Source organism: Schistocerca gregaria, chromosome 1, assembly GCF_023897955.1.
Source record: "Schistocerca gregaria isolate iqSchGreg1 chromosome 1, iqSchGreg1.2, whole genome shotgun sequence".
NCBI classification, from domain to species: Eukaryota; Metazoa; Arthropoda; class Insecta; order Orthoptera; family Acrididae; genus Schistocerca; species Schistocerca gregaria.
In genome coordinates this window covers 825,235,250-825,257,074 of record NC_064920.1, presented here as the reverse complement: position 1 = coordinate 825,257,074, position 21,825 = coordinate 825,235,250, and the positions used below count along the sequence as shown (strand labels likewise).

The 21,825-nt window shown below is 41.2% G+C and overlaps 1 protein-coding gene across 1 annotated transcript in view; it reads left to right on the top strand.

The window, feature by feature from the left end:
* The window catches only part of LOC126271634 (hatching enzyme 1.2-like), a 126,000-nt gene that overhangs the window by 55,537 nt on the left and 48,638 nt on the right, over positions 1-21,825 (top strand). The window contains exons 7-8 of the mRNA XM_049974168.1: positions 3,478-3,653; positions 18,325-18,393. Coding sequence (XP_049830125.1) covers positions 3,478-3,653; positions 18,325-18,393 — 245 coding nt within the window. The remainder of the gene's footprint in view (positions 1-3,477; positions 3,654-18,324; positions 18,394-21,825) is intronic.

Below are 21,825 nucleotides of genomic sequence, written 5' to 3'. Positions count from 1 at the left end.
TTATATTTCGTTCGCCTTAAGAGCCATTGTGTCTTCCTCACCCTCCTCAAGCATGCTTTCCTGGAGGCGCCCTCCGCTCCGCTTACCTGGGCCAGCCTCTTCGTCCTCTGCGCTAGCAGTAATGACCCTTCTGCCAGCTCTCGCTAGGCGAGACGAATTCACATTGTGTCATAATCGGTTATTTTGCTTCCGAGGTAGGAGAATTTCTGCGCTTCGTCTTGCACATGGTCCCCAATTACGATTTCAAGTTTGTTGTTAATTTCGTCTGATACGGGGGTGTCGGGATAGTCGAACCCGGGACTCAAGATGGATGAGCTGAAGCCGGGTCCCAACGATCCGCTTTTCGCCAGGAGGCCGAGCAAGTTCAATAGTGTCAAGTGGCAATACCGAGTGATGCATAGGTATTTGGTGGCATTACTTTATTGTCATAATTTACAGTGAGGGTGCAGAGTATTGTCGGCAGCAGCCCGAGTGCTGTGCCACACGCCCAGCCGGCTCAGCAGCTAGTGGTTTGCTGACACTGCTGCTGCTGTCTGCAAGACCGCTCAGCTGGAACTCAGCCCTGCTCGCCCAGTCGCCACTCGCCGAGGCGTCGCCTCTTGTGCCGCGTAGCCGCTCGTGAATCCGAAGACTGTTACAGCCCCTGGTCAAATGGTTCAAATGGCTCTGAGCACTATGGGACTTAACTTCTAAGGTCATCAGTCCCCTAGAACTTAGAACTACTTAAACCTAACTAACCTAAGGACATCACACACATCCATGCCCGAGGCAGGATTCGACCCTGCGACCGTAGCGGTCGCGTGGTTCCAGACTGTGGTGCCTAGAACTGCTCGGCAGTCCCTGGTCCTCACTGCCCCCTGCCCCGTTTGGCCCGCTCTGTCCGACTGTTTGACAAAGGTGGTAGTACTGGTCACTCGTAGCCCTCGGGCCACCGCTGCTCCAAGGACAGACCGGACTCGAACCCGCACCCTCCTGGATGCCGTGCCGCAACTTGCAGCCAGTGATGCTTGCCAGATGGCCACACCCGCTGCTGTCTCTGGCACTGCTCCAACGCTGCTACGTCTCCCATAGCGTACGCCTCGCCCGGATCCCGGAATGCCAGGTGGGAAGCGAATGTGGCTCATCCTGGATCCACTGCAGACCGCTGTCACTGCCCTCCTTCAGGCAGACCGTGCAGTCTCCAAGTACTCAGCTGCCGTTCCGTCCCGCCCCGGTGTTGTGCCCCCAGAGGCAGAAAACAGCCCGAACAAGTACACAGAAATAAAATAAGAACATTTACAACATGACTGCCTGACTGGCCCCTATAAGCGTGGACCAGCACAGGTCCGTCCCCACGCTCGACAGGCCTAGCACACCTTCCGTCCAAAGGTAAAAGTACCTCATTATTTGAACTGCCTTTTCCCTTACCTCTGACGTAGTGTCAGAGAGAGACAGAAACTATGGCAGAGATAAATTTTCAAACGTCAGCCATCTTGAAGTCTCGACTTGGCTCTGGTCTAGTTCCTCGCCTCATATCGCAATAACTTCAAGCGACGCTGCGGTCTGCTGCGTCGTTGTTGTTTCACACAAAACAATTCGTGCGCGCAATAGCGCTGTCGCAGCATCGCACTCGCGAATGCCATGTTTGCATTTCCTGCCCTACTAGCCGTCGACTGTTTCAACACTCTGCCAGTGGCCACAGATTCCATCGTCCAACAGCACGTTCATTGACTTTTAACAAAATTTCCTCTTTCCTACGAGGACGATTAATACTAGCGCAGCCTCTGGGTTTAAATCTATATTCTGAACTCTGTGGACTGTTGAATCCACTCGACATGTGCTACAATTCTACTTCACTTGCACAAAGGATGGTAATGCTATCACTGAATCTTACGATTAACACCCTTTCACCCTAACTACATCAAAATCTTCGGAGATACTCTGCAAGCCGAGGTATGGTGCGTGGCGGATATTACCCTGTACCACTACTAGTGGTTTCCTTTTCTGTTCCACTCGCAAATAGAGCGAGGTATGCCTCCGTATGAGCCTTAAATTGCCGTATCTTATCTTCGTTGTATGTTGGCGACAATAGGATCGTTCGTCATTCCGTTTAAAATGACGTTTCTCTAAAGTTTCTCAATAGCGTTTTTTGAGAAGAAAGTCGCCATCCCTGTAGAGTTGCCCATTTGAGTTTCTGAAGCATCTCCGTTACACTTACGAGTTGTTCGATCCCACCGGTAAGAAATCTATCAGCCGGCCTCTGAATTGCTTCGACGTATTCCCTCAATCCGACCTGGTACGGATCCCAAACACTGCAGCAGTACTCAAGAACAGTTCGCGACAGCGCCCTATATACTGTCTCCTTTACAAGTGAACCACACTATCCTATAATTCTCTCAATAAATCGAAGTCGACCATTTGCGTTCCCTGCCACAGTTCTCACATGCTCATTCCACTTCATATCGCTATACAACGTTAGGCCCAGAGATTTAAACGACTTGACTGTGTCAATTAGGACACTAGTACTACTGTAACCGAACATTACAGGTTTGTTCTTCCTGCTCATCTGCATTAACTGACTTTTTCTACATTGAGAGCTAGCTGCTATTCATCATAACAACTAGTGGTTTTGTCTAAGTCATCTTTTACCTTCCTACAGTCACTCAACTTCGACACCTTACCGTACACCACAACATCATCAGCAAACAAGCACAGATTGCTGCCCACCCGGTCCGCCAAATCATGTATAGAACAACAGTGGTCCTACCACACTTCCCTGGAGCGCCCCTGACGAAACCCTTGTCTCTGATGAATACTCGCCTTCGAGGACAACATATTGGGTTCTATTACTTAACAAGTCTTCGAGCCACTCACGTACCTGTGAACTTATTCCATACTCTCGTACCTTCGTCAACAATCTGCAAAGGGGAACCGTGTCAAACGCTTTCTCGAAGTCTAGAAATATAGAATCTGTCTATTACCCTTCATCCATAGTTCACGGTGTATCACGTGAGAAAAGAGCACGCCGATTTTTGCACGATAGGTGCTTTCTAAAACCATGCTGATTCGTGGACATAAGCTACTCAGTCTCAAGAAAGTATATGATATCCAGACTGATTACGTTCAAGGATTCTGCAGCAAATTAAGACAGGGATATTGGTCTGCAATTTTGCAGCTCTATTCGTTTAGCCTTGTTATATACTGGTGCACTTTTTTCAGTCGCTTGGGACTTTGTGCATGGCGAGCGATTCACGATAAATGCAAGCTAGGTAAGGGGCCAATGCCGTAGAGTACTATCTGTAAAACAGAGAGTGCTTCATCTGGATCTGGTGATTTTCTGTAACTCCGCTTCTGAACCTTTCTTTAATTTATGGTTTGGTCTTCGATACTCAGGTTGGGCAGTAGGGGAGAGACGGTGAGATCTGATTACAGATTTAAGAGGCGGAAACTGCCAGCAGCGCTACGGCAAGTAACTCTGGTCTCTGTGCGCTGTGGCAGGTGCAGCAGCCTGGTCGGGCCCGTGGGCGGCGAGCAGACGGTGAGCCTGGGTCCCGGCTGCGTCTACAAGGGCATCGTGCAGCACGAGCTGATGCACGCCCTCGGCTTCTGGCACGAGCAAAGCCGCTCAGACCGCGACGACTACGTCACCGTCCTGCTGCACAACGTTATCCCAGGTAGGGATGCCAATTATTGCTGAAAAAACCGGTTTTGGATCATATCGGATTTTTCAACGCCAATTTTTTTTTAAAACCAAACTCCGTTCGAACAGGCCTTGAAGGCCCAACGGTACCGACCGACCGCCGTGTCATTCTCAGCTCATAGACGTCACGTATATGTAAGAGCATGTGGTCAGCACGCCACTCTCCCGGCCGTTGTCAGTTTTCGATTGGCCTCACAAGGGCTGAGTGCACCCCGCTTGCCAACACAGCTCGGCAGATCGGACGGTGGCCCATCCAAGTGCCAGAAGAGGTCGACAGCGCTTAACTTCGGTCATGTGACGGGAAATGGTGTTACAAATGCGACAACGGCGTTTGCAACGCCAGTTTAACCGGACTGTTAAAACTGCTAGAAATAACCAGTTTCTGAAATAACCGATTATAGGTTTTTTTCTGTTATTTACTGTAATAATCGTAGAACCCAATAAAGATTGCAAAGTTGCGACTCCCTCAGTTTCAAAATGCATAGGACTTAAATGTTAAACTAAACAGTTGTGGAATTTCAAATAACTACGCAGCCTCCAACTCACAGTTGCAGTAATAAAAGTTTTGGCTGGTTACGTTGTCTAGGGGCTGGGATATGTAGTCGCCGCATTACAGGCCAAATACTGCTGAGTCTACAGCACAAGATAAGAATACACACATGAATCGAATGGTCGAAGGTTTCTGTCACTGTGCAATTGCGAATTATGAAAGATTGCAAGCAAATAAAATCTGCAGGTACTATCTTAATGACTTTAAATGATGAGTAAGATAGTAGAAGTACTTTTGAGAAAGCGGTATATTTCTGCAAAACACTTATTGGTGTCGATGGTCCAGCAATTAAATATAATATAGGCTGAATAACAGGGAAACAATAGATTCCTACTGCACATAATTAGTTATTAACAACAATATAGCTCGCAAGATATTCACTTCTAAACGCACAGTATGTCTTCTCTGTAGAAGCCACGGACATCTCAAGTTCAGAAGTATTTCTGTCTCTCGCGACCACCCACAAACCGCTCCGCACTGCAAGTCTGTGCCGTGACGGCGCGTCCGCCGCGTCCAGCCCTCCTCCTGTCCCGTAGTGTCCACAACGCCGCACTGCCCAGAACCACCTTCCATCCAGTCTCCGCATTCACGACAGCTGTCATTGGCTAGAGTGCTCCCGCCATGTCTTCAATCCAACACACCCACACAAAAATAATGAAGCACATTCAAAGTACTGGATGTACATTTGAATAACTCGAAATTAAATAAATATTCCTACAGCTGGACCATAATCACGCTCTTAACACACATTATTAGATACATAAACAAATTAAATAGACATATATCAAAGGAAAAGAACAAAAGGTAGACCAGTAGCCTAATGTCTCTGAGCTTTCTAAAACACAGTAAATATTTAACCAATTTCTTCATGATTAGTATTTTTTTTTTTTTTTTTTTTGGTCATCAGTCTACTGACTGGTTTGATGCGGCCCGCCACGAATTCATGATTAGTATATACCGGATATAAACAAAGACGTAGATGAATAAATACATTTATAAGCATGCTGCAACCTTTTTTTCGCGTAACAGTGGAGTAGTTATGGCCTGACACAATCGATAGTAATCGGCCACTTTGACTTTCAATAACTCATGTACTATTCAAGTTACATGCCTGTAATTCATACTAATTTAGGTTTACACTAGCAGCTTTCTAAAGAGATGGCGATCGACAAAATCGGATGAAGCGTTTATATTTTGGAAATTAGTTCCTTTGTGTTACTTGTATAATTTACCGTCAGATACGAAACTTTAAACTAATAAATGTATTGAAAATCTGATTACGCAATCAGAATCATATTGCAACTAATAATAATGTACATGTTTCTTTTTGAGGTATCATGATTCATCTGGCTACTATTAATTTATGTACGGTCCGTGCGACCACTGCTTCCTAAGAACTTAGAACTTTTTGCAGGGCACGACGAGTCGCCTGTTATCTCACACAGTCAAATAAAAGAAAACTTAGTCCGTCCACTCTTTCCGAAGTGCGGTGAGTGATGGACTATCACAAAAAATGAGCAATATCCTCCTTCTGATTCTAATTTTTTGAAACTCTCCTCGAAAGCCTTATGATAAACGTGGATCATACCACTACTTAGACATTACGAATAGTCAATGCTAGTGGATGACAACTGCGGCTGAAGATCTGTATTTTTCATGTTAATTTGTCAGGTTTCAAGGGTTAAAAGCAGATGAAGGCATGCTGTGTACAAACAATCAGCATATCAGCTGCTTTCTATTTTTATTGTGAACTATAAATGAACTGTTAAGTACTAAGTTTTCTCTTCGTATTATGTCGCAAGTTTGTTGTGGCTCCTTCTGTTTCTAATCTTTTAAAGCGAATGGAGCATTGAACTTCATTCATACTGCACTTTGTAAAATATTTGCAATGAAGGGGTGGTCACGTTCTGTAATACACGTGATGTCCAATGACGACAGTGAGAAATTACTATATAGACCAGAGGGGCCTAACATCTAGTAGGCCACGCCACATGGTAACAGGTATATAATTGTCTCAGAAGGGCTGTGTCAGTTCTTATGCCATTTGTTTGTCGCTCGTTTCAGTCTTTATTGTTATTAAGACAGCACTGAAAAATACCAGCGGTTTTAACTGGCCGGTTCTTTTCCATCCCTAGCCCCACGCCGTCGGGGCATTCAAAGCCGTGTGACTCTTCGCACCACACCACATGCTACCAGTCAGCTAGGGTCCAGTTTCTGCGTTGTCTGGCCAAATGTAGACGGTCAGCTTTATGTACCCACTCACTCACTCTCTCTCTCTCTCTCTCTCTCTCTCTCTCTCTCTCTCTCTCTCTCTCTCCTCTCTCTCTCTCTCTCTCTCTCACACACACACAGTTACATGAACATAGTATTCCCACAAAGTTTCCTGCACCCCACAGCGACAAGAAGCAACAATTAAGACGTATTCCACATCAGTACAAAACATACATCCATAACATATCCAACCACCCAACAAGTCATAAATATTAAAGTTTTACACTCATGCTCCAGAGGCTGAAAATAACACCTTTCAAGCCCCTAAGTACACACATGAACTAAAAATAAGCTAACAAATTGCTGTTGAAAATGAGTACAAAACAGACACCGTAAACCATCTCAACAACAAAATAAACATGAAAGGTAATGGAAGTGCCACACAAGTGCACATCCAAAGAGGCAGAACACAGGCAACACAACAGACCACATTTGGTCAGAAAAAAACAAATGTTACGCACTAACATAATGTACGTAATAAACAATGGAAATATCATGTGAGTAGGGCCTCCCATCGAGTAGACCATTCGCCGGGTACAAGTCTTTCGATTTCACGCCACTTTGCCGACTTGTGCGTCGATGGGGATGAAATGATCATGATTAGGACAGCACAACACCCAGTCCCTTTGCCAAGAAAATCCCCGAGCCAGCCGGGAATCGAACCCGGGCCCTTTGGATTGACATTCTTTCACGCTGACCACTTTTTTTTGCCTTTTATTCGGTATTGTTCGTTGCATTTGGTATGGGCACACGTCACAAGACATACGTTCAAGTTGATTGTTGATTCGTTTACTCAGTTTTTTTTTATTAAAGAGGGCAAGCAGCCCTTTGACCGAACACACTGAGCTACCGACCCCGCATCACACACCTACCTGGGGCGGACATAATAAATAATAATAAAGTAATGTATAGAACCGGAAATGTAATGAAGAAGCAAGGGATCCTTGTAGCATTGAGAGCAATCGACGCATTACAAAAAAGACTAAGATCAGACAAAGGAACTCCAGACAATTTCAGCAATGCAAGAATATACCAACTCACATGTAACCCCTGTCAAACCCAGTACACAGGGCAAACTTGCAGAAACTTTTGAAGAAAATACTCAGAACACATGAGATCTCTAAACAGTAAAAGCAGAATTCCGCGTTCGCAGAAGGCTTATTAAATGAAATCCACAATCCTACAAATATCGAAACTGCTAAAACACAACAACAATTTACACCAGAAATTAACTTTAGAAATAAATTATTGCATACTTTAGACTATAGTAAAACGAAGAACATAATAAATGAAAGCACAACGCTTTGCAACAACACACTCTTCGTTGCCTTAATAGAACTGACGCAGGACACAGAAGAGAAATAAAATACACCCCCCCCCCCCCCACACACACACTTAAACGCATGATTACCCCCACCCACCCAAATCCTACACAGAGACCTACGTAAGGAACAGAAATAGTCAGCATTCGAACTAAGAACACAAGAATTTCCTAACAAGGGAGCTCTGAAGAGTGACATCACACATTCAAATTTCGCAGAGCATTTAATAACTGTGAACCAAAATTTGCGTGCAATACATCTCGCGACATACACCAACATTAAGATTAATTATGACCAATCTGAAAAGATACAACTACTGGATATAAAGTCCGCCTTTTGAGTAAAACATAGTTTCTTCATGTGACCGAAACATGTTTCATCACCTCTGTGCCATCATCAGTTGGTTTTCTTTTGTGAAATCCGTTTTCCTTTTGGGAAAATGTTCGCATTTCACATATTTCAATAAAGAAAACCCACTGATAATTCGCAGAAATGGCGTGTTGGATGATACTCCAGAATTTAGATACACCCGCTCTTCATTTCGACATTTCATTAGCTGATCATCATTATGTATTTAGATGCCTTTTCCCGTGTTCATTGTGTATGACTTCTTTTTAATTATTTTGGCTTCAGGCAGTAATTTATACTTGGATATAATCTCCAGAGCTGTGTGTACTTCTTCACACCGGATCAAGAAGCCTATATAGTCTGCATCGCATTGCACACAATTTTTCCATTTCATAAACAGTCCTTGTAATTTTTCTGCTAGAATGGCAGCAAAGATTTGACAGCAATGGCGACAAGCGCCGTGGTGATCAAGCATCCCTGTCGCATGGAGTCGTTTCTCTTTATCTCTGTGTTAGTTGTCCATTGACTATATTATTTGGCTACACCACTGCATAAGATATTTTGTATGATACTGGTTAATTGGCACAGGAGACCCATCCTGCGAAGATGGTGGTAAGCAAAAATTGCTCCATAAAACGGTTTCTCTAACTCTAGGAAGACTATTGCGCACTTTATTTGAAAAGGTTATGTATTCAAAAAAATGAAGGATTTTCTTGTCTCTTCTGAAGCTCATTTGTTACTGCCCAGGCTGTTGTGTCCATCGCAGTTTTGTCTTTTCACTAATAGCTGCACCATAATTTTGTAGTCGCCATTCAAGAGGCTCATTGCCTTTAGATTCCCAACAGTTTTTTCCTCTCTTTTTCGGTACTGAGACTATCATTTCCTCTAGGAGCACAATTGGAATCCCACTGTTTAGATTTATTATCTCGTTACAACTGCACAGCAGTCCCAGTCCTCATAAATTTCCATAGTGAAGTTTTCTATTTCCTCGGCACCGAATTCTCTTCATTCATTGCTTGATAGCATGTATTGAGCATCTTCATTGGAGAATTGTTGGTCTTTAGTGCTATGACTTGGTTGAATATGGCCGTCATAATTTCGGTTTGCATCGTGAGAATTTTCCCATCGTTTGGTTTAAGTTCAGTGAAACTGTCATAACAGATGGTATATCAGCATATAATCTTCATCTATCTTGTCTGCGGTCTAGATCTTATTTTGCTGCCTTTTGTTTCTTGCCTTTTGTTTGTTGCCTCTTCAGTGATATTAGTTTTGCTATAATTTGTTTTATCTTCGCATAATTTCCTATTACTTGTTCTTCTGAAAGGTGCAGATCTCTGAGGCAGCTATAACAGAATTCCATTGTCTTTCTACGCCACATACTTTTATCTCTTGAATGCGACATGATAATCCAGGTTGTGTGTCATGCTTCAATTCCCAAGTATCAATCAACTGTAGTGCAAGGATTAGATCGTCTAATAACGTCGATTTGTTAACTTTAGTTGTTTGGTCCTTAAGACTGAAGATCCGGTTAAACCTTCCTGCAAGGATAATTTTTTATTGAATTCTGCGCATTTTTTAAGGCTTGGTCCTTAAAACTGAGTTACTGTTACTGTCGTCTTCAGACTGATTTGATGCAACTCTACGTGCCGTTCTATCCCGTGCGAGCCTCTACTTCATCTCTAAATAACTCTTGCAACCTCTACGATTCTTACCCCTCCCCGCTCCCTGACACACTTCCTTCAATACTAAACAGATGATCCACTGATGCTTCAGAATGTGTCCTAGCAGCCGATCCCTTCATTTGATCAAGTTGTGACACTAATTTAATGTCTCCCCAATTCTGTTCAGTACCTCCTCATTAGTTACGTGGTCGACTCACCTAACCTTCTATATTCTTCTCAAACACCACGTTTCAAAAGCTTATATTCTCCTTTTGTCTAAACTGTTTATCCTCCATGTTTCATTTCCACACATGGCTACACTCCAGACAAAAATCTTCAGAAGAGACGTCCTTACACTTAAATCTATATTCAATGTTAACAAATATCTTTTCTTCAGAAACGCCTTTCCTGCCATTGCCAGTCCACATTTTATATCCTTTCTACTTCGGCCTTCATTATTTTGCTGCCCAAATAGCAAAACTCATCTACTACTTTAAGTGTTTCATTTCCTAAGCTAATTACTTTAGCATCACCTGACTTAATTAGCCTACATACCATTACCCTTATTTTGCCTTTTTTTGATGTTCATCTTACATTCACCTCTCAAGACACTATCTATTCGTTCAACTGCTCTTCCAAGTCTTTTGCTGCCTCTGACATAATTACACTGTCATCGGAAAACCTCCAAGTTTTTGTTTCTTCTCCTTGAACTTTAATTCTTGCTCCAAATTTTTCCTTGACTTCCTTTAGGGCGTGTTCAGTATACTGATTGAATAACATTGGGGATAGGCTACAACCCTGTCTCACACACTTCTCAACCGTTGCTTCCCTTTTAGGCCCCTCTACTCTCGTAACTGCCGTCTTTTTCCTGCGCAGTTTCTAAACAGCATTTCGCTCATTGTATTTTACCCCATCTATCTTGAAATTTTCAGTCAACATTATCAAAATTAAAACTCTGAATCTGCTAAAACGTAGGTCTGCCATTCCTTAATATACCTTCTAAGATAAATCGTATGTTCAGTACTGCCTCGTGTGTTCCTACATTTCTCCGGAATCCAAACTGATCTTCCCCGAGGCTGGCTTCTAACTATTTTTACATTCTCCTGTAAAGAATTCGTGTTAGTATTTAGCAACCGTGTCTTATTGAACTGATAGTTCAGTAATTTTCGCACCTGCCAGCAATTGCTTTCTGTGGAATTGGACTACATTCTTCTTGAAGTCTAAGGGTATTCTGCCTGTCTCATACAGTTTGCACACCAGATGGAAGAATTTTGTCATGGTTGGCTTTCCCAAGGCTATCAGCAATTCTGACGGAGTATTCTCTACCACTCGGGCATTGTTTCGACTTACCGTAGATCTTTCAGAGCTCTGTCAAATTCTTCTCATAGTACGATGTCTCCCATCTCATTTTCATCTACGTCCACTTCCTTTTCTGTAATATTGCCATCAAGTTCATCTCGCATGTATCGACCCCTCTATATACTCCTTCCATCTTTCAGTTTCCCTTCTTTGCTGAGGACTGGCTTTCCATCTGAGCTCTTGCTATTCATATAGCTGCTTCTAAATCCTTCCATTTGGCCTCTGTCCACTCTTGTTTGGCCATTTTTCACTTCCCCTCAATCTCATTTTTTAAACGTCTGTATTCGCTTTCGCCTGCTTCAGTTGCAACATTTTTTGAAATTTCTCTTCTCATCAATGAAATTAATTATTTCTCGTGTTTCCCAAAGATTTCTAATAGGCCTTGTCTTTCCATGTATTTAACCCTCTGTTGCCTTCACTATTTTATCACTTAAAGCTACGCATTCATCTTCTACTGTACGTTTTCCTTTTCTAGTCAACTATTGCCTATGCTCCCATTGAAACTCTCAGCAACCACCGGTTCATTCAACTTATCTAGGTCCCATCTCCTTACTTTCCTTCCTTTTTGCAATTTTTTCAGTTTTAATCTACTGTTCATAACCAATAAATTGTGGCCAGAGTCCACATCTGCTCCTGGATATGCCTTCCAGCTTAAAATCGGGTTCCTAAATCTCTGTATGACCATTGTATAATGAATCTGAAAATTTACGATGTCTCCATGTCTCTTCCACGTGTACAACATTAATTTATGAATCTTAAACCAAGCGTTAGCGATGATTAAATTATGCTCTGTGCAAAATCCTACCAGGTGGCTTCCTATTTCATTCCTTTTCCCTAGTCCATGTTCACCTACTATTTTTCCTTCTCTTCCTTTTCCTGCTACCGAATTCCAGTTCCCCGTCTCAATTTAATTTTCGTCTCCTTTAACTATCTGAATAATTTCCACACAGTTAAAAATCTCCTGCGAAGATGGTGTTTCCATAGGATTTTCCGAAAGAAGGGACTGTTTCACCTTTAAAGAACTCTACTTTCTTGTGCTTATTATTACTTCTGGACTGTGCATAGATATTGTTGATTTTGCTTTTGTTGAAGGTACCGTCGATTCTTCTACTGTCTGGGAGCTGTTCCGCTTTTTTTAAAAAAAATGGTATTCCCCCTCTTTTGAGGGTGGCCATGTGCGTTCTGTTTCCTCGGTTAGTTATGGCATTACAGTCCCTTAGTTTTCTAATTGGATATAAGTTTTTTTCTGCAGCAACCCTATGTATATTTCTGCGGAGGATAAGAAATCTTGCAGATTATTTAACTGTAGAGCTGAATGTAGTTTAATGATATTTAGTGTCTCAGCGCTATTCGCTTGTAGTGAGTGCATGTACTGTTTCTCTGGGTGGAGTTGACACTCGCCGTTGTAGACACGGTTTGGTGCTCCACTTTCTGATTTCTGTTCCATGTGAAGTGAAGTGTTGTCCTCTCTCAGCATCTCGTGTACTCGTTGGCAGAGTAATGCTTCTTTTATTGCTTCAGGTATCTCCATCACATCTGTATCCTAGACGGTTTCCTCAGTTTCATCTGCACACTCCCCTCTGCACGTTGCTTTAGACTTTTTCTTTGTTATTTCCGTTCTGTTCCAAGAACACAGGCCAGCAATTTTTTTTTGAGAAACTTTATTTTGATACCTGATTTTTATAGATTTTTGTGTGATGACTCCAAAAGTAGCCTTTTTTTGTATCACCCATAGTTTTCCAGCAATATGCTTTTTATTACATAGTATAAAAATCCTATGCTATACGGTAAATGGAGAAATTAATGAAACATTTTGTTACTACGTAAGGATGGTTTGTATTTACAATAAAGTACTTAAAACAATGATATATGTTAATAGGGGTTTCGCTTGTCACCTGGAATTGGTTTATATTTTATTTCTCTTTTTTCTTTGAAGCCTTCTTGTGTAGATTTTTCTATGATAAGTCGCTTGCTGAACTTCTCGGTGAAGTTACCAACTGTAGTCCCCCATCATGTTGTTGTTCCAGCGGCCTTGGTAGCTTTTTTCCATCACTTTAATGTATTGGTGAAAACGCTTTCCTTGTTCCTCACTAACATCTCCTTTGTTATCCAGGAAGTAATTAAGGTGACTGTTCAGAAAGTGAACTATCAGGCTCATTGAACATCCTTAAGTTTTAAACTTCTTTAACATTGTAGCTATAATAGAAACATATTTTTGGTCTTTTTCATGTCCTAAGAAGTTTGTAACGACTTGCTTGAATGATACCCATGCTTCTTTCTCATTTAAGTTAATTGTGGATACAAAGTTAACATCAAACATCAATTTTCTAATGTCAGGTCCGACAAAGACGACTTCTTTTAGTTATCTACTGAAAGGTGTGGAAACTTTTGGCAGAGATACTTAAAACATGGTCCATTTTTAGGCAAAGCCTTTACAAACTGTTTCATTAGGCCCAACTTTATACGTACAGGAGACAGGAGTACGTTTTTTTGGATCTGAAAGGTTTTTGCCTAGAATGTTCTTCTCACCAGGTCTTAAAGGGTCCCTCATAGGCCACTTCTTTCTGCGCCAGTGTTGATCCCCAGCCCCACTGTCGCACTCACACAAGAAACATGGAAATTTGTAAAGACACCTTGCTGACCAAGAAGCATGCATGTTACTTTTAGACCGCCACTATCATCCACCCATGAGCAGAATAGGCTATTTTCTTTAGCACTACTTCTAGGTTTTCATAGCTTTCTTTCATATGTACAGAATGTCCAACAGGTATAGATGCATATATGTTACCCTTGTGTAATAATACAGCTTTAAACTAGTCTTCCTTTTTGTATTCAGTACCAAACTCATTCATCAGCAGTTCACTAAATCACCTTCTTGTTGAAAAAAAGTGGAAAATTGCTGCTCCCTCTTTCTATACATGTATCTGTTGGTTCCAACTTCCAACAATTTCTTTTCTTTTAATATAGAGCCAAGCCATTCAGCTTTTTCTTTCGTTAAACCCAGACCCCTAACCAAATCTTTAAGCTCGGTCTGAGTAAACAGTTTGGGGGTCTAGACTTTCTTTATCATAATGTAATTCATCATCATCTGGTTCATCTAAATCACATTGTACATCAGAAAATGCTTCTGCTGGAATAGAATGTAAATCATCTGGTGGTTCAGGAACCGGCAAATCCGCACCATGCCCAACTGGTCGGATGGCGGACCTAAGGTTATGGTAGCTTATTACCTTCTTGTTTTTCGAATTATGGTCAGTAATATCAACACTGCTAAAGTAGGAATCATCAGAATAATTTTTTGGTTCCCTCCACATCATAGGAACAGCAAATCTAAAGGTTTTTTCTCCTCCTTGGACCATTTTCTCAGATCTTCAACACACACATAACATATCATATACGTCGCGCAAGATTTATTTTGATCACCAAGTTTAGATCCACCGTATGATAGATACACATTTTTCAAAAAGTCTGTAATGTTTCTTTGGTGTTTTTTAATCACAAATTCACTGCAAATGTAACAAAAACTTTCAGCTGAGTTTTTACAACAAACATTAGATATTGTACTGAGCACATGTACAGGAAATGGGAAAGTGAGGTTAGGTTGACAGTAAACAAAACACCGTGTGTTGACACAAAAATAGAATCGACCTGTAACCTCCCCCTTACTAATCGATCTATACTGATTGCGATATAAATTATGACCGTGGATCGCATGTATACCTAATGGAATTTTTCTAATTGCATAAGGCTATCTTTCCCGAAGAATTAATACCAATAACTAAAGGTTAAGTGTACAACCGATCTTACTGATAGAAAAGTCTAATTACTTTTCTTATTTTTAGTAAATTGAACAGGGCTACAATTTGAAAAAATCAAAGTTATTTTGTGCATTCACTCACGAACAACACTGGACGGAAAAGGGGTACCACTGATCATGAATCCAAAAGTTACACTAATGAACGAAAAGGAAATAATTACGGTCGCTAGCACAAAAGGGTGATTTACATCAAAAATCCTGTACAAGATGATGGGAAAGAAAAACATTTATTATTAAACACTGACGTGGCAACTGAAGGATGTCACGTTTTTTTAACACTAATTTTAAGTGACTTTCAGAGATCTCAGCATAATGTCATCAAAGAAATTTAGAGAAAGGCAAGCACTTTTTACTTTGCACCTACTTAGTTTTCAAATTGGATTTCATATTATTGTCTGAACAACAGAGCCCTTTCTTTTTTACTGACCTGAACAGAATTAAATACCAGAATACCCGCTCTCTCCGCGCGCTCTGCGCAACAACCTCCTACCCAAAGACCTTACAACGCACAAGCACTGCCATTATCGTTGCTAGTCGATGCAAATAACAATTCCTTCTGCTTTTTCCCAGTGCTTGTAAGTTTCTTAGTAAAACACAGATAAATAAAATGAAAAGTCAACAGACTTTTACCTAAATGTAGACATACAGTGAAGCAATGTCCTTACTTATTAAAAGAAAACATTTTAATTACAAATATTTACATACAATTAAAAAGAAATGTATATATCGGTAGCAGGTGCCTTGTATCCTGCATTTTCGGTGTTACAGACCTCTTTTTTTTGCCAGAAAATGTTTTTCAGCAGTGCTACCAACGTCATATACATTCATTACACCTCCTTTTTTTAGATTATTTTAACTAGATAAAAAGCTGTTAAATTCTTTAAAAAATCGCTTAATTTAATAACTTTAACTGTAAAATGTGAAGAAATGGTGGGTGATACAGATTTTTAAGTATCATATTTGGATTTCCGACCCTAAAAACATAAGAATAAGGTATTATCAGCAAAAAAGTTTTTCCATCGTTGGCCTGTGGAATTATTCTCTTAATGGTCAGATCCGAAGTTTTTCCTCCCTGCAATCATCCTGACAGTTGCACTTAAGGAGGAAAGTGTTTCTTTGCTCTGAATTACGTTTAGCACACCTGTTGTCATGTTGTCTTTCCAGAGGTTTGCTCCATTTGTTTGTTTCCGACTCTTTTAGCTTTACATTAGTGCAGTGTCTGAATTTACAGTGTCGGTAGAGTTCGACCAATTTTGCATCCACATATTGCGACTACCTTTATACAACGGCTATACGATTTACTAGAGTCCTGGTCCAGCACAAATTTTCATATGTTAGCAGTTGGTGTAGCCGTTGTAAAATTGTATGTGCAATTTGCGAATGCATTTCGTAGTCTTTTAGCTTGCTTACATAGTAGTTCACCTATATGTTTAGTGCCTTGGTTGGCTATGTGCTTCTAATTCCCCTTCGTTTTTGGAGCCGATCTTTCGGTTATGTTTTCAGATTGTCTTGTGGCAGGTTTTGATTGCTGGCTCAGGTTGTGGTGAATCATGGATGCGTACTATGTATTCAAAAGTGATTTTTATCGGTTCTTGGGGCTAGGATTCGGTCGAATATAGTTATAGTCTAACTTTTCTTTCAATATATGTATTCGTGTTGGTAGTGACATTATAGCATTATACAGCAAATTTCCTTAAATTGAGTACTTGCTGTCTACAACAGCAAGGCGCCTAACTCACCCAACGCAGTGTTGTTGACAGCAGACAGCAACGAGACGTGGCTGGTCTGCACACAACTGTTACGACATGCAGACTGACTGACCACGCGGCTAGGGAAGGCGGACAAGATAGGGATACTCTCCTAGCATTTGTTGATGTGGAGGAAGCTTTCGTTAATGTATGGTGAAATAAGGTATTCACCGTCCTTAGAAGATTGCGGCTAAAGTGTGGAGACAGACGAATAATACACAACGTATACAAAACACATAGGTGTAATTATAGAAGGTCAAAAGAGACTGGTTCACCTTAAGAAGTGTGCAAGCCAGGATTACAGTTTATCACCACAGTTGTTTACACTGGGCGCCGAAAAAGAAACAAACGAAGTCAGGAAGCGTTTCATAACGCAAATTGAAAGTTCTAGGGGAATAGGTAACAACGCTAAGGTTCTCAGACGACATAGCACGTGTAAGGAAGACTTAGTAGAACACCTGTTGAAAGGAATGGATAGCATACTTTATGCGGTATGTCGCTTAAGGATAGACAGAAAAAAGGCGAAAGTGATGAAGACTAGGAGAAAGGAGCATAATAACTCGCTTAACATCGGAACTGATAACGTCTCAATTGTGTAAGTATCCTCCAGTCTACGAATCGAGATTACACAGAAGAGCAGCATCAACGAAGGTATAAGTAGTCAAATGGTGCAGAGGAGGAGAGCTTTCTTGAGTTAAAGAGCACTAATGATATCATAGATTGATGTGTGATTGACGAAGTTTCTGTAAGTGTAAGTTCTGAGCACAGCGTCGTGTGGAAGCTGATCCTGGTAGTCAAGAGAATGAGGAACTGGAAGCATTTGAAGTGTGATGCTGTCAAAGAGCGTTAAAAAATTTAGTGGATAGACAACCTGCTAAAGGGAATATGTGGGGGAGAATAGAAGTAGATCCAGAACACCTACCGGAACAAGGGAAAGGTTAGTGAGACATCCAAGAATATTAAACTGCACTGGGAGGAGCAGTGCAAGAGATAAATACCGCAAGTAATCTGAGACACTAGAAGAGATTACAGAGCTTGAGGGTATTTTTATTCTGTCGTTACAACTACAAAAATGCGTGATTTGTTTCATCGGGCGCGTTTCCCTTTATTGAGGTAAAGCATCATCAGTGCTCTGTAGTTAAGTTATTTACATTTTTATTTGCCTTTAGATCGAAAAACACTTCGTTGTGTGGCCATTGTGTCTGTAGTTGCTTTACAACTCTTAAGTGTATTTTTGTTGCAAATCAAAATGTAAATAATTTAATTACAGACCACTGGTAATGCTTTACCGCAATCAAGCGAAACGCGTCTGGTAAGAAAGGCACTCATTTTACGACAGAACAAAAATACCCTCAAGAATTGTAAAGCAACTACGGTCACTATGGCCACACAAATGAAGAATTTAGATTATAGAGTGTTGTAGATGTGATGTAGTGATGAAGAGGTCAACCCAAGGTAGGAAACACAGCGTACCAGCCTAAACACTGATAACTTAAAAAACCAATAATCTAACTACTATTAACACAAAGAGTGAGCATGACTATCTTCGCCTGTTTTACTTTGTCGCAGGTTTTGAGTCCAACTTCCAGAAGCATGGTTGGCACATAGCAGAAAGCCTCGGCCTGCCGTACGACACTGGTAAGTCTAGTATAAAAACCTGACAGATGGCTGCGCTTTCATCTTACTGAGTAATATGATGTTTCCAAGTTATACACAGGATATATAAATTTAAGTATCAGCTTATGTGCACAACTCTTACGCAATGAGACAGAAAGCAGTCGCGCAATGTCTGTAGTTTGCAAGAAACGATAGAGCTTCACATCCTGTCAATGTTATTAAAGGTGAAGCACCGACATTGCTCCCTCAGGACCGAAAGGATGGCTGCCATGGGTTTGTCGAAGAGCCGTTTGGTCATTCAATTTAGAAGTTTGTGTTAAGTTCCTATGGAACCAACTGCTGAGGTCATCGATCCTTAGGCTTACACGCTACTCAATCTAACTTAAACTAACTTACGCTAAGCACAACACACACACCCATGCCCGAGGGAGGACTCAAACCTCCGACGGGGGAAGCTGCGCGGACCACGGCAAGGCGCCCATAGACCGTGCGACTACCCAGCTCGGCTCGGTCATTCACCTCAGGGTGTTACAGACGTCGCGGTATACCGAATGTGCACGGCTGGTCAGCATTTCAAGCTTGCTCCTACTGAACTGTGCTAACTGGTTACGGAATGTTCTGACCTATATCGTGCAACCATTTCCTGTGACATTTTTATTTCTTGTGGTGTGAGTAACTAACATCATTATCTTCACTGGAGCGCGTTTATCGACGCATTTATTATTGTGTTCAAAGAGAGAAATCTTTGAATCCCGCAGGTTTTCGCAATATTATGCTTGCATGTTTTATGTATTTTTACACATAATTCTCAGTAGCGAGATATAAATGTTGCTTAAGTCGTTATCTTGTAGGCTCATTATAATCTGAAATTGTTTTCATTATGTCTCTTCTGGGAGGAGACAGCTGATACGACGTAAGTAATTTTTTTTGTATGTGTAGACAAGGACGCTTAATAAGGTAGCCAGAAGATTCAGAAACGTTAAAGATGTAACGAAAAGTCAGTGTACAATGCAGTTAAGCTTTATTGTGTAACGGATGTTTCTAATACTAAATAGCTATCAAGTTACGATGTTTTATTACTGCATGTTTCATACGTTCCTTACTAGTGGAGTTCCCCACATCGAACGGCTATAATCGAATAAAAATTATTTTAAAATATGATGTTCTGTATTTACAAGTTTGAAGGATAACGAATGGATTTTAGATGCACGAGTTCCCGAAAAAAATCCTTGTTAAAGGAGTTATGTGCAGCAAATTCCCAAAACTCATATGTTAGATATTGTGAAACGAAAAGCTAAACGTTTGCTTAAGACAATACCTGTTACCGCATGGAGAAGTTACAAAGCCATGTTTTGCAAAACAGTAGTTGCTTTGTGTCGTACGTTCTTCCCTTATTCGTCTTCGAAGTACAAATGTGGAGTTTCAGTGAAATGATTAAAACACAGCGGAATGAAACAATTTGTACACCTGATACTCGAACGTTCGACATAATTTTCGGTACATCGGCAGGGCAGTAGTACAGTAACCAAAGCCATTGTGAGGACATTATCCAAATCCTTACCTCGATCTGTTCCATCTAACCAGACACAACTAAATGTAAAAGACGTAACGAGGAATGTACTGTACATGGTGCTAACTAGACTGACATTTCTGCAATATGATGTATCCATAATTGTGTCTATTATTGTTTTTGTTGTTATTATTAATATTTACAGTTAATGTACTTCATCTATGGTAATGTAAACTTACTAAAATTAGTAAGTTATGATTATAGTAGATGAAGTACGTTAACTGTAAATTCTACTACTACATGAATACATGATATTTCAGAAATGTTAGTCTAGTTGACGCTGTGTACATTATATTCCTCGTTACGTCTTCATTATGCGAATAATGACTCCTCACAGAAATGGGTGGCACCAGAATTAAACGAATCTGGAGAAAAAGTTGAATGAATTGGAGAAAAGCAGATACATATTAAAAATACCTACAATCCTCCGCTTGCGAACAAAGTTTTACAGAGTATTTCCATTGGTTTTAAGGTAACCACAGAATTGGAAAGCCCCCTCTCAAGTATCCCCTACTGAGGATCATTATGCCCCCCTCGCAGCTTCATAACGGATCAAATGGAGGCGGGAGGGTGAGGGAGAGGGAGAGGGGGAAGCTTTTCAGCCACGCACTAAAACATAAGTACCACAACTATGATGTAGATGACAATGATTACAGGAATTACTTAATAGTGATGGCTGGTGGTAAGAACGAAATTGAGAAAACAACTAGGTCTGCGTACACTGGACAGATTTTCCATGAAAGTTTTTCATTAATTTCTTGTCTGAGCTCACCTCTCACAGGTCCTGCCTGCGCAAACGAACACATGCTTCCATCTCCCGTCATAGGAGGATGCAGCATCCGTGCGTCTGAGCAGTCTGGCGTCACTGTGGGCGTATGTCGTGGTCCCAAGGTTGCGCTGAGAATTACTGGTTCGTCTCTAGGTGAAGGAAAAGAACTTATTCATCAATATTTGGCCGGTAAAGTGAAGTGAGTTGGTAGCGTACAGTTCCTGACTATCACTCTTCGCGTCAATATCCTCAATTAAATCCAAAAGCTGTCTTCAGAGTCCCATGGGATGAGGGAGGGTGAGTTGCATGGGGATATTAAAGTCTATGGCTCCCTTCTTCTTGGATTTTTATTTATATAAATTTTATGACATACGACTACTGCCATACTGTAAGTTTTTAATGTAACGTTCTCACATATTCACGGATCATATAGCTACGTTATCGGCTGATTATTAATTGCAATGAATAATAATAAACATTTGATAGTGATTCTATTCCCCCTTGCGTTTGCAGATATCAGTGTGCTAATAACTGAAAGTAGATAAAACCTCATTACGTGGATACTACATACAAAGGTATGGCATTAAAGGCACAACCCTAAATTAGTGACGGGAGGAGAAATCACCTGGACATCAATAAGATGGGGAACGAAAAGATGCCACCAGTAGTCAAAGATTTGACATTCCAAAGAACGGACAGCTGTAAATACCTGAGAAGATTTTCAGTGAATGCAAAGCTCGAAAGCCGAAATTAAGGGCAGAGTAGCGACGAATGGGTTGAATGATTTTAAAGAGAACAAGAAAGCAAGCACTTCTGATATTCTGCAGTTTTATTTATCCATAATCAGGTCTTCAGCTTCATAGATCATCATCAACTGACGAAACGTCATTCAATTGACAATCGTTTATTGGCGAGAGTTTTACAATCTGTCTTCATCCCAGCACTATTCAGCGGTGACCGTACTGAGTCCGCGCTGCTTGAAAGCGCGGACAGCACCTCAGTGTCCGGCGAGGAACTTGCTGAGCTCAGGTGCTGACGTTGCCTGAGGTGTTTGCCGCAGCCCCGTCATAGGAGCGTCTCAGCAGCCTGGCGTCACTGTGGGCGTTCGTCAGAG